At 40.4% G+C, this 14464-nt stretch overlaps 1 protein-coding gene across 2 annotated transcripts in view; it reads left to right on the forward strand.

Moving 5' to 3' along the window:
- The window catches only part of LOC122550658 (transmembrane protein 182-like), a 52785-nt gene extending 41278 nt beyond the window's left edge, over nucleotides 1-11507 (forward strand). For both annotated transcript variants that reach the window (XM_043691741.1, XM_043691740.1), the window contains one exon: nucleotides 9939-11507. In XM_043691741.1, the coding sequence (XP_043547676.1) occupies nucleotides 9939-10210 (272 nt within the window). In that variant the 3' untranslated portion in view covers nucleotides 10211-11507. The remainder of the gene's footprint in view (nucleotides 1-9938) is intronic.
- Nucleotides 11508-14464: the final 2957 nt, after the last annotated feature.

Consider the following 14464-nt stretch of genomic DNA (forward strand, 5'->3'; position numbering starts at 1 on the left):
GTGTTGCTGGAAAAGCGCAGCAGGTCAGGCAGCATCCAGGGAACAGGAGAATCGACGTTTCGGGCATAAGCCCTTCTTCAGGCTTATGCCCGAAACGTCGATTCTCCTGTTCCCTGGATGCTGCCTGACCTGCTGCGCTTTTCCAGCAACACATTTTCAGCTCTGATCTCCAGCATCTGCAGACCTCACTTTCTCCATGAAAGTTTACATACTTTAACCGTGGTTAAATTTCACAGAACCCTAGAATTGTTGCAGTGCCCGAAGGTGGAATAGAACCCAGGTCCCTGGCACTGTGAGGCAATATTTGATGTTGATGGTAAGATGTAATTTGAAAATTCTTAGTTTGGAAGCTTTTTTTGTTCACAAATACTGTGGGTGGGTGATTGGGTCCTTTCAAAATAACATGGGTGCAGGTAGTAGCACATTTGTCAAGGGTGATTCGAAAAGATGCATTGTGGAGAAAATGCCATCAGCATCATCTGAGGTGTCAAAAAATGTGGATATGTCACACAGGTCACCAGTTACTCCTTGAAATGAGCTAAAGGCATAAAAGTTCTGGGCAGCTGTGACCTTGATGACCATCATGGCATCACCATAGGTTACCAGCCTGGACTGACTTAACAGTACAGCTCCAAACGACCAGAGGCCAGCCCCAACACAGATGACACCACAGCACTCGGATTTACCTGTCTGTGAACTCCCAGAGAATTTGTATTTGGCTGTCAAGGCTGATTGTGGCCCAATCCCCAAACTGCAAGGACATGCATCCTTGGACCTGCATTTGACCAAGTGTCTGATGGACGCTGGTATTGCCTGGACTAGTACAGGATTAGTCCCCTCTGACTGACGATAATGGTAGCCTCTGACTGACTGTCTTCGCCCTTCATCCACCCACAGCACTTCCCCATTAAACTTCACACATCACAAATTGCTTAAGGCACATGGAGTGTGTTTGTGACTTACAGTACTGGCACTTGCTGCAGCTCTGATGACATGCTGTGACATAGAGCAACATGCTTAGAGGCTGAATTATAGAATGTCTTTAAGATGGAAAGATAGATATGTTCTTAGAGTCATACAGTCATAGAGATGTACAGCAGAGAAACAGATCCTTCGGTCCAGTTCAATGTCAACCAGATAGATTCTTGATCATTAGGGGAATGAGGGTTAGAGAGACATAGAGTCATACAGCTGTCCAATATGGAAACAGACCCTGAGGTCCAACTCATCCATGCTGACCAGATATCTCAAATTAATCTAGTCCAGTTTTCCAGCATTTGGCTCATATCCCTCTAAACCCTTCCAATTCATGTACCCATCCAGATGACTTTTAAATGTTGCTCTGGCAGCTTATTCCATACACGCAACACCCTCTGCATTAAAAGGTTGCCCCTTAGATCTCTTTTAAGTCTTTCCCCTATCACCTAAAACCTATGCCCTCTTATGATATTCATCCTATACATGCGCCTCATAATCTTATACACCCGCCCCCCAGCCTCCAACACTCCAGGGAAAATAGCCCCAGCCTATTATAGTTCAAACCCTTCAACTCTGGCAGCATCCTTGTAAATCTTTTCTGACCCCTTTCAAGTTTTTCAATCTCTTTCCTTGCCCAGTAAGGAGATCAAAAGTTATAGGGAGATGGCAGGTGAATGGGGTTGAGGAACATTTCAGCCATAATCAAGTGCTAGAGTAGATTCAATGGGGTGAATGGTCTAATTCTGCTCCTGTTTCTTATGGTCTTATTCCCACACCGTTTCCTTTTGATGTATTGACTGATGTGTGATTGCAAACTGAAGACCTTGTGCACTAATGAATTGATTTGACCCAGGCAGAGGCTGAAGACAGGGCCTGCAAGTGAGCACTAGGAAAGCAAACAGAGAGCCACACCATGCTTGTGACCATGTCAGTAGGAAAGTTTCCTGTGTAGATGCATGAGATGGGTAGCTTTTCCTTGCATTAACTGATCTGGCAGAAGCAGGCAAGTTGTAGGTGTCCATCAGCTCCAAAGTGAAGTGCTGAAAGGCTGAAGTGGCTTGATGTGGTGAGATTGGTGGTTTGCTGATGCCGACTTGAATGGGCGAACAGATCAGGAGAATTGTGGTCATGGAGTATGCAGGACTTTATTGTGAAGAAGAAGTAGTATGATTGCTAGGGCAGGCATTCAGGAGCAGCAGCTGCCAGTTTGCTACTCTATGATAGACTGAATGGCCTCTTCCTGCACATTAATAATTCTGAGCTTCTGTGGGTCTTGTGCACCCAGGAAGGGAATATTCTATCCACTGTTCCGATTAAGATAAGAGGAGCACACTAACTTGCTCTCGTTCCATTGCTCTACAGGTCACAACATAAATTTAATTATTTTACTGAGTTCCTGTTATGGCTAATCATATTCTTACTCGATAGTGAACTTGGAATAAACTGTTGCATCAACCACATTTCTTTAATACCCACAAAGTTATCAACTTATTCTCAAACAAACCTTTTCAGTAGAAGTGCTGAATTGGTTAACACGCAGTAAGATTTTTTTACCGGAAGCAACTTCAGCTATTCAAGATCAACAATTATTTGTAATCACATGGTTTCTAAGAAATTTCTTGCCAAAGAGAAATCCATTATCCTCTTATGACCCTGTTAACAAATGTATGTCACAAACAGTCTTGCCATCAAAGTTACGTATTCAACTTAATAAAATTAAATCACACATGCAGAATCACATAGTCAAGAGATTTTTCAAAAGTGCATGCAAATGTGTAGATAGGAGCACTGGATTTCTTTAAAAATATGAGAAAATAATTACTGCTGCCCCAGTAAAATCTGCTAGCTTTCCACGAGACCATAAGACATATGTGAAAAATTAGGCCATTCGGCCCATCGAGTAATCTCTGCCATTCAATCATGGCTGATATGTTTCTCCACCTCATTTTCCTGCCTTTTACCTGGAATCTTTAATCCCCTTGCTAATCAAGAACCTATAAACCTCTGTCTTAAATACACTCAATGACTTGTCTTCCACAGCCTTTTGTGGCAATGAGTTCCACAGATTCACAGATTCAGCCATTCATCATCCACTCAAGCATTACCATCAAACCAGAGGATCAAACCTAGTTCATTGGAGAGCGCAGGAAGGCAAGCCAGAAACAGCATCAGACAAACCTAAAAATGAGGTGTCAACCCGGTGAAGTCCCAAACGGGATGACTTGCATTTTCCAAATAGTATAAACAGCAAGTGACAGACATAAGTGATCTCACAACCAACAGATCAGACCTAATATCTGCAGTCCTGTCACATCCAGTCATGAATGGTAGTGGAGAATTGAACAACTCCCTGGATCAGAAGGTTCCCCAAATATTCCCATCTTCAATGGATGGAAAAGCCCAACATTTCAGTGGAAAAGATAAGGCTGAAACACTTGCAGCAATCTTCAGTCATAAGTGGATGATCCATCATGGCTTCCTTCAGTGGTGCCCAGTATTAACAGTTTCAACCGATTTGATTGACTCTGTGTGATATCAAGAAAAGGTTGAAAGCACTGGATACCACAAAGACTATGGGCCCCTGACAACATTTTGGCAACAATACTGAAGACTTGCATTCCAGAAATTTCTGCTCCCCTACCAAGTTGTTCCAATCCAGTTACAACTTTGGCACCTAGCCGGCAATGTGGAAAATTGTTCCAAGTAAGTCCTGTACATAAAAAGCAGATCAAATTCAACTCAACCAATTACTACCCCATCAGGCTACGCTCGGTCATCAGTAAATTCATGGAAAGTAACATCAACAGTGCTATCAAATAGCAGCTGCTCAGCAATAACCTGCTCAGTGATGCCTAATTTGGGTTCAGTTAGGGCCACTCCGCTCCGGATCTCATTACAGGCTTGGTTCAGACATGGACAAAAGAGCTGAATTCCAGAGGTTAGGTGATAATGACAGCCCTTGACATCAAGGTTGCATTCGATCGGGTGTGGCATCATTGAACCTCATAAAACTGGAATGAATGAACTGGCCAATATCTCTGCTGTTTGGGGTCATTCCTGGCACATATGAAGATTATAGTGGTTGCTGGATGTCAGTTATCTCAGCTCTAGGACATCTCTGCAGGAATTCCTCAAGATAGTTTCGTTGGCTCAATCAACTTGAGCTGCTTCATCAATGATCTTCCTCCATCATAAGATCAGGAACAGAGATGTTTGCCAATGATTGCACAATGTTCAGCAGCATTTGTGACTCCTCAGACACTGAAGCAGTCCATGTTCAAATGCAACAAAATTTGGACAATATCCAGGCTTAGGCTGACATGTGGCAAGTAGCATTCATGTCGCACAAATGTCAGGCAATGATCATCCCCGATAAGAGACAATCTTGTCACTGCCTCTTGACATTCAAAGGTGATACCATGACTGATTTCCCCAGAATCAAGATCATTGGGCTTACCATTGATCAGAAACTCAACTCGATTCACCGCATATACACAATGGCTCCAAAAGAGGGTCAGGGGCAACTAATATTGTGGTGAGCAACTCACCTCCTGACTCCCTAAAGCCTGATCCTCCCTAAAGTCCCTAGTGTGATGAAATACTCCCCACTTGCCTGGGTGGGTGCAGCTCCAACACACTCAAGAAGCTTGACACCATCCATGACAAAGCAGCCCCCTTGATTGGCATGACATCGACATGCATCTCTCCCTCCACTATTGATGCTCAGCCGCAACAGTGTACAAGATACCACTGCAGAAATTCATGAGCTCCAAATCCTGGAGTATCCTTCCTAAAGGCATTGTGGGTCACCTACAGTATGTGAACTGCAGTGGTTCAAAATGGCAGTTCACCACCGCCATCTCAAGGGCAACTATGGACATGCTATAAATGCAAGTCAACTATGGATGCCTACGTCCCAAGACTGAAGTAAAACAAAAAGGCTGTAAAAGGGTCTGATCAAGCCACATTTGGAATATCATGGGCAGCTTTGTGCCCCTTATCTAGAAAAAGATGTTACGATGTTGAGGTGGTCCAGAGGAAGTTTACAAGAATGATCCTGGGACGAAGGTCATATGAGGAACAGTTGACGACTCTGGGTCTGTACTCAGTGGAGTTTAGAAGAATGAGGGGAGGATCTCATTGATACCTGCACAATACTGAGAAGCCTGGGTAAGATGTTTCCACGAATAAGGGAGACCAGGACCTAAGGGCAGAGCCTCAGAGTGAAGGGAAAGCCTTTTAGGACTTAAATAGGGAGGAATTTCTTCCACCATAGGGCGTTAAATCTGGAACTCATTGCCACAGAAGGCTGTGGAAGACAAGTCAACAAGTGTATTTAAAATGAGGTAGACAGATTCTGGATTAGTAAGGGGATCAAATGCTATGGGGAATAGGCAGGAGAGTGAGGTTGAGAAACGTATTAGCCATGATCTAATGGCAAAGGGACTCAGTGGGTCAGGTCATGTAATTCTGTTCATGTGTGGAAAACTAGCAGATTTTATTGTGATGGTAGTCATGCCAAAACATTTGGTTTACATTATTTTCTCATAGTTTTAAATAAATCCAGTGCCTGTATCTTCACATCAGCACATCAAAAAATCTCACGTCATACTCTTGATAAATCTGTTGACAAAGTGATTCTGCATGTGTGACCTATTTTAATTATGTTGAAAAAGCACTTTGATGGCAAGATGTTTGTGATATTTTATTGATAAATAAAACTACATTTATTTCTGGTCACTTCAGTCTTCAGTGCAACTTACCTTAATCAGTTAGCCCTAGTGGGTGGCCAGTTCAGACCAGGGATTAAAGGCTATTGATGAAATAGGATCCAACATTGAGTATGTTATGAAACTTCAATCTGTCTGAGATGGGAAACTCGTTAAACACCAAAAGTACTGACAGTACATGTACTTCAGAGATGTTAATTGACTCGGTCCTTATTAGGTCTTTCCCCTTTATATTGGATCAGCATTCCATGTATTGTAATATTTGAGATGATCCTGTCAGAAAATGAAGGAAAAGTGATAGGAGGTATGCTAAAAATGTTTGTTGAATAGTGGATTTAGAAACTATTCAAATGCCACTTTCTATCCAGTAAGCAAAAATTATAATTCATAGAATCCCTACAGAGTGGAAATTGGCCCTTCGGCTCAACAAATCTACACCAACTCCCCGAAGAATAACCCACCCAGCCCCATTCCCCCTACCCTATATTTGCCCCAACTATTGCACCTAACCTATATATCTCTGGATGCTACGGGCAATTTAGCACCACTAATTCACCTAACCTGCATATCTTTGGACTGTGAGAGGAAACCAGAGCACCTGAAGAAAACCCACACTGACACAGGGAGATTGTGCAAACTCCACAAAGGCAGACCCCTAAAGCTGCAATTGAACCCGGGTCCCTGGGGCTGTGAGGCAGCAACGCTAACTACTGAGCCAGATTGAATTTCAGTGTTGAAAAGCATCAGAAAGTCAATAAAATATATTTTCCAGGAGCCCAATTTTATATCTTACATAATTATAACATTTTATATTCTGGAAACAACCTGAAGATCTCCCTTCTTGCAGAAAGTGGAGTATCTTGATAATTATGCCATTAATCCTTTAAAGTAAACCCTCTTTCAAATGAAATGATCTACTTGTTTGAGAATGCTACCTTTCCAATTTATTAGTTACGATGTAAAATGGTGAATCTCATTAGTGTGTTGTTGTGGTATCTTTTATGATGAAGGCTTCTCATGTAGTAATTATGGTGGAGTTGGATTGCAGGATTACGTGCCTGATATTTGTTAAGAGGTTAATGGAAGAGCAGCAATTCTCTTTTTGACAAGGAACTTCTTGGAAATCACGTGGCTTCAGATTACTGTTCATTTTGAATACTTGAACTTGCTTCAAGAAAAACACTGTGTGTTAACCGATTCAGCATTTTTATTAAAGAAGTTTTGTTTCAGAATAAATCAATAGTTTTATGTATATTAAAGAAATGTGGTTAATGGAACATTTTATTCTAAATTCAAGAAGGAGTATGATTAGCTTATCAGGAACTCAACAAAATAATTAAATTTATGTTATGACTTGTAGAGCTTTGGAATGAGAGCAAGTTAGTGTGTTCTTCCTATTTTAAGCAGAACAATGGATTGACTATAACCCTCCTGGGTGCTGAGACCACAGAAACACAGAATTATTACAGTGCAGAAGGAAATCATTTAGCCCATCGAACTTGCATTGGAAGGATGTTGTGAAATTTGAAAGAGTTCAGAAAAGATTGATAAGGATGTTGTCAAGGTTGGAGGATTTGAGCTACAGGGAGAGGTTGAATAGGCTAGGGCTGTTTGCCCTGGAGTGTCGGAAACTGAGGCGTGACCTTATGGACATTTATAAAATCATGACGGGCACGGATAGGATAAATAGGCAAAGTCTTTTCCCTGGGATGGGGGAGCCAAGAACTAGAGGGAATAGGTTTAGGGTGAGAGCAGAAACATATAAAAGGGACTGAAGGTGCAACTTTTTCACAGAGAGTGGTGTGTGTATAGAATGAGTTGCCAGAGGAAGTGGTGGAGGCTGCTACAATTGCATTATTAAAAAGGCATCTGAATAGGTATATGAATAGGAAGGGTTTGGAGGGATATGGGCCAAGTCCTGGCAAATGGGACTAGATTAGGTTGGGATATCTGGTGAGCATGGACGAGTTGGACCGAAGGGTCTGTTTCCATGCTGTACATCTCTGTGGCTCTATGACTCTATAACAGCTTATAAAACAGTAATTACTGCTCCTGGAATTTGAAATATTACCTCCAACACCTAAAATACCTCAAAAAAGGAGCAGTTCTTTAAGCCCCATTTTTTCCCATCCTCCATCTTGGATTACCCATCTTCTAGCCCTCTTGAAATGAACACTAATATTCCATCTGCCTTCCTAACCGCCAACTGAACCTGCACGTTAACTGCAAGAGAATCATGAACCAGGATACCTTAGTCATTTTGCGCTTTGGATTTCTGAAATTTTTCCTTAATTAGAACATAGTATTCTTCCTCCCAAAGTGCATAACCTCACACTTTCCCACATTGAACTCTATCTGCCATGTTTTTGTGCACTTTTCTAGTCTGTCATTCTGCAGCCTTCCGGCCACCTCAACTCTATCTTTTCCTCCACCTTTCTTCGTGTCACCTGCAAACTTAGCAACAATGCTCTCAGTTCCTTTATCAAGTTCGTTAATGTATAATGTAAATCGTTGTGGCCCCAACGTTGACCCCTGCAGAACTCCACTAGTCACTGGCTGCCATTCCTGCGAAAGACCCTTTTATCCCATTCTCTACTTTCTGCCAGTCAGCCAATCCGCTATCCAGGCCAGTACCTTGCCCGAAACACCATGGGCTCTTATATTATTTTGCAGCCTCCTGTGTGGCAATTTGTCAAAAGTCTTTCACAAATCCAATTTTACCATGCAAGAACTCTGCAATTTCTTCCTTAATAATGGATTATAAAATCTTACCAATGACCAAGGTCAGGCTTACTGGCTTTTAGTTTCTTCTCTTCTGCCTCCCTCCCTTCTTAAACAGGGTCATTACATTAATTATTTTTCAGGCCTTTAGGATCCTCCTTGACTTCAATAATTCCTGAAAGATCAGCACATAATCTTCTCAGCTATCTCCTTTAGAACCCTGGGTGTAGTCCAACTGACCTTCAAAGCTTTCAGCTTTCCCAGCACCTTCTCCTTAGTGATGGCCACTACACACACCTCTGCCCCTGACCCTCGTGGCATTCTACTGGTGCCTTTCATTATGAAGACTGGAGCAAACTACCTATTCAGCTCCTCTGCCATTTCTTTGTTCCCGATCACTTCTTCTGCAGTCTCATTTTCTATTGATCCAATGTCCACTCTTGCCTCTCTCATAACTTCTATATAGTGAAAAAACACTCTTGCAATATTCTTTTATATTACAAAGCTAGCATACCCACGTTTTTCATTGTCTCCCTCATATTAATGCTGTTATGTTGGCTTCTGCAGCTTTGTAAAGGATCCCCAATTCTTTGACTTCCCACTGGTTTTCATCATGTTATATGTTTTGTTTGCTTTTATGCTATCCTTGACTCCCCTCATCAGCCACGGTTGCCTCGTCCTCCCCTCAGTATGTTTCTTCTTCCTTGGGATCACTTTCTGCTGTGCCTCCCAAATTGCTCCCAGAGATCCCTGCCATTGCTGCTCCACCTTTTTACCTGTTAGATTCCTCTTCCAATCAACTCTGGCCAGCTCCTCCCTTATGCCTTTGTGATTACTTTTACTCAATTGAAATACCAATACCAATTCCAGCTTCTTCTTCTCAAACTGCAAGCTGAATTCTACCATATTATGGTTACAGCCCCCTATTGGTTCCTTCATGCTAAGTTCCCTAACCAAGTCTACTTCTTTAAGCATCACAAATTCCAGAATTTCCTGTTGCCTAATGGGGCACAAGTTGCTTCAAATGAACCATCTCACAGACATTCCACAAATCCCCTTTTTTTGGGATCCACTGCCGACCTGATTTTCCCAGTCCACGTGTATATTGAAACTCTGCCGTGGTTATTGTAATTGGGCCTTTCTTACAGGCCTTTTCTGTCTCCTGATTTATTTGCTGCCCCACATCCTGACTACTGCTCAGGTGCAATGGAAAAGCTCCCATTGCAGTCACTTTTCCTTCACTCTACACTCTAATTCTACACCTTTTGACTCTACATCACTTCTTACTATTTCATTTCTTACCAGCAAGGCAACCCCACCCATTTGGCCATTTGCTTCCTTTTGATAGGATGTATATCCTTGGATAGTTAGTTCCTAGTTGGGAAACCAGTTTCACTTGATACTTCAAAATTAATCTTTGCATGGTCAATAGCTGTTCAAAATTGTGATAAATGAAACAGAAACATTTATGTTGTGTACCATACTGATTGCCATTTTTTGTGCTTCCAGGTATTTTGTCCACGTTTTCCATTATTATGTACAGCTTTTGGATTCAAGCTCTCGTTGCTGTGGTGGACCAGATCGCTGAGCCACCTAAATCATGCCCACATCCAAATCTTAAAGTTCAATTTGGTTGGTCTTTCATGGCAGCTCCAGTAGGGATAGTCTTTTCTTTACTTGCAGGTTTACTTTTCATTCATTTTGGGTGTGTTGCTCAAAATAAAAAGAAGAACATAGGGTATTCTTTGCCACTTGATAAAATTGGTAATGAGGATCTCTGATTGTTTCAATCACACCTCATATTTTCAAGCTGTGATTTCTCCTTCCCTGAATATTCTTCACATTTCTCCAGTGGTAATGTTGGGTCATCTGCCACCCTTCTGTTATTCAGCACCAATGTAATTCTTTATGTTTGAGTTTAGATATAGAATGATAATGGGCTGTGCTCCTGTGCTCACCTGACATCTGCACAAATGTCATTTTGCACAGTGAATACTGGACAGCAACCAGATGTGCCAACCTTGACTCTTTTCCCCTGCACTGATCCAGAAGCACCAAGGTAAACCATAATGTTTTTACAGACATCATTTTATTCAATGTTGACTGTCATCTTATTTGGTATGTTTCAGTCTTGTGCATTTCTCCATTTGAGTCACGGGGGCTAGCTTTCCCACTAAATATTAACTCCTTAAACAATGAAAATGAGATTTAATATAACATATAATCAATATTTTATTTAATTAATTGAAGAAAGAATATCAACACTTTGTGGTCTCCATTTTCAATTGTGCACTCTCAGTAGACAAGGTCATGTAGCAGAAAGGCAAGAACAGAAAATGCACTTCATACTCTTCAGTAACACAGCTTTAATACGTCTCTGATATCAGTCACTTGATTATCCTGTACAATTCATAATTGTATTTCAGAAACAGAAGTGAATTTGTTCAAGATTGTAATGTAACCCTGAAATACTGATAATGTTTCATAAACTAGTGTAAGCTTGCTTTTGTAAATGTAAAGATAAGTTCACTAATTCTGTCATCCAAATGGGAAGCCTCATTTTAAAGGAGGTGAGATTCTGCTCAGGAGTACTGTAGCCTTATGTCCAACCACATTTTGTTTCTCAATGCCTCTCCAATAAGAGTGTGGGCAATATCATAAAAGGTAATCTTGACCACTTGCATGCTAAATGGGTCTGAAGAATAGTTTGAAATTTCTACTTTTTAACAAGTTATGAATCCATATATTTCAGTTAGTACATCCATGTAGAGTCACAGAGTCATAGAGATGTACAGTACGGAAACAGAACTGTTGGCCCAACCTGTCCAGGCCAACCAGATATTCTAAATTAATCTAGTCCCATTTGCCAACACTTGGCTCATATCTCTCTAAACCATTCTTATTCATATATCCATTCAGATGCCTTTCAAATGTTGTAATTGTGCCAACCTTCACCACCTTCCCTTGCAGTTCATCCACTGCATGAAAAATTTGCTCCTTAAGTCCCTTTTAAATCTTTCCTCTCTCACCGTAAACCTAGGCCCTTTAGTTTTAGACCCTCCTACCCTGGGGAAAAGATGTTGGCTATTCACTCTACACATGTCCATCATGATTTTCTAAGCCTCTATAAGGTCACCCCCTCAACCTCCAACACTCCAGGGAAAATAGCTCCAGCCTATTCAACCTCTCCCTATAGCTCAAACCCTCCAAACCTGGCAACATCCTTGTAAATCTTTTCTGAGCCCATTCAAGTTTCATTAAATCTTTCCTAAAGCAGGGAGACCAAAAATGATGGTCAGAGCAATTTCTTGAGAGCAAAATATCTTCAAAATATTTTGCCATCCAAGTTTCACTTAAATCTTTATGCTTGTTCCTAATTTATTCAATCTACAAAAACCATGTAGTATGTCATGATTTTCTTCATATCAATATATAAGTAATGAATTTAATTAGGGTGTTGTTTAGATTTAGTCCTACATCCATTTAATTAATTAGTTGGGACTATCACAGCCATTTTAGAGGGATAAACAAGGTGACATTAATTTGCACCAACAGTGCCAAATGAATGCAGGTTTGCTCGCTGAGCTGGAAGGTTCATTTCCAGACATTTTAGCTTTATTAACCATTTAACCTTGCTTTACCTAATCTGGAGTACTCGAAGTTTTCATTTGATTTCCCAAATAATAAAAGACAGCTTTTGTGGTATTTTGCACTTTATAGAAAAACCAATTCCTCAAAAAATAGAATAGCTTGGTGCTAGGTGAATAGGGGCCAATTATTCTCCAACAACAATGCTTTGCTAGTGCATTTGATTTACTCTTTTTCTTACCATCAAATATTTCACAAAGTGCAATCATTGAAATGTAATATTGGTTTCTGCTAGCCAGTTTAAAGCTTCCATTTGTTTGTTCTGTTTTTATTTGTGGCATTCCTTGCAGCAGTTTCTTAGTTGTGTATTGGCCATCTACATTAATCTGATTAAACACTGTCCAAGTCCTTGTCAGTTCTGAAAAACTTCAATTAATTAATTGGACAGTGAATGAGAGAAATATATAAAATGTAAGTAGGAACATGACACTATGATCTGATTTTAATGTAGTGCATGTGAGTTAGAAGTTCATGCATTAATAACCCAGGATATTTTGCCATCCAGGTTTCACTTAAATCTAGCTGGCTGATTCTCTGCCAGGAGCAAAGAATCTTAGGGTATGGATATCACCCACTGATAGCAGATATATGGTGGAACCATATTTTGGTGCCATCTGATAAGAGAATTACATTTGGGATTGGGTGAAGGGATAACAGTCTGCAACACAGTAACACATTTACATGATTTGAAATTGAAAAGTTTGGCAAGATTTTCCAAACCAATGGATACAATGAAAACCATTAGCAGCCAATTCATTACCACTAACTTTGGCATTGTTGGCACAGATCTATGTCACCTCTCTTGATAAAATTTGACCATCTTAGCCAGTGAACCTATAGGGGTAGCTTTATGGGAAACTGAAGAGCCAAACCAATAAAGTAAAAGATGACCTGCTGAATGTGCTTCTAGAGGCTGGAGGGGCACTCATGCTTATCCCGGCCCACAGTGAAATGTAAAATTACTTACCTGCTTTTGCATCTTCTGATCCTCGCTTTTCTTCATGTTGTGTTCACCTGTCGGGAAAACTATAATGGCTTCTGCATTTAGACAATCAGTCAGGTCCCAATATCCCTGCTTGAATATAGACTGAACCTACCAGATTTGGGTGGGTGTCATTTTTGCCTGTCTGGTAAGATGCTTAAAATTCAGAATGGCAATCTCCTGGCAGGTAAATAATCTAGGCAAAATGGGAATCAAAACCTCTCTGTTTGACACTCTTAGACAGTTGAAATTAGTACAGGAGCTTATTTTCACCTGAATTTGCTTTTGTGTTTACTTTTTGTACAAGGTGATCTTTGCCTCCACTCTTGCTTGAAGGAGCAGAAAATTGTTTGCAGTTATAGTGTCTGTATAAGTGATTGGAGCATTATTATAATTATATCAACTAAGTTAAGGTAGTAGACCAGACAAACAAATAAAAATTTTATATATTAAAAGAAAATCAATACCTATATAAATCCTAGTTCTTTCTTTTTTGACTATCCCGCCTACTCCTTTAATCTGCATTGAATCTGTCTGGTCAAAGTCAGTCTCACCTTGAGTGTACTGCCTAGCGCACTGAATCAGGGGTTGTTGCAAGACAACTATTGGCCCATTAATGAGGTGACTACAATTTCCATTGCTGACAGAAAAACATAACGTGGGACTGAATGGTAAATTAGCTTTATCCTGTTAGGGCTTGGTTCCATGGAGTCGTGGGCTGGAGACTACAGTTACCTGTCATGTTTAAAGATCTCTGCTGTAATCTGGAATTGTCAATGAGGATGGGTGGCAAGGAAAATTGTGAAATGGATTAGTAAAAGAATTAGTAAAACTTGAAAAGGGCTGGAGTTGGCTTGTAACTCAGAGCAAGAATGGCCAGATACAAATTCGCTCTGATGTAGTATGCAGAATAGTTGTGAGAAAGTGGGAGAAGTGAACAGTTGAGAGGGCAAGAGAAGCAGGGTCTTATTCCCGTTGGAATTAACTGGGAAGCAAAGAAGTTGGAAGAACTTTGAAGGTTACAAGTTGATTTTGTTAATAATGTAACCTGTAATATATTAAAGGATAGCCGCTTACCACAAACAAAGCAGATCTCAACAAATGGACAACTGAGAACAGAGGCAGAAGAAAAGTAGACACAATACGACATTTAATTCTTTCTAAATGGATTTGTTGAGTGGAATTCATCAACATTTAAAAATGTAACTTATTTTAATCAAAAGCTCATTTTGACATCATTTTATCTTAGTTTTCAAAATAAAGAGTTAATGTTTGAGATATTAATTTTGCATTTCCAAAAGTCAAGCAGATACGGTTTTGGTGCAAGAGTATCATCATGGAATTCACAAGCTCACATTACTTCATGATAAGTTGTGGGGTGAAATTCAATAAAAGTTTCAATTTA

Source organism: Chiloscyllium plagiosum, chromosome 6, assembly GCF_004010195.1.
Source record: "Chiloscyllium plagiosum isolate BGI_BamShark_2017 chromosome 6, ASM401019v2, whole genome shotgun sequence".
Taxonomy (NCBI): Eukaryota; Metazoa; Chordata; class Chondrichthyes; order Orectolobiformes; family Hemiscylliidae; genus Chiloscyllium; species Chiloscyllium plagiosum.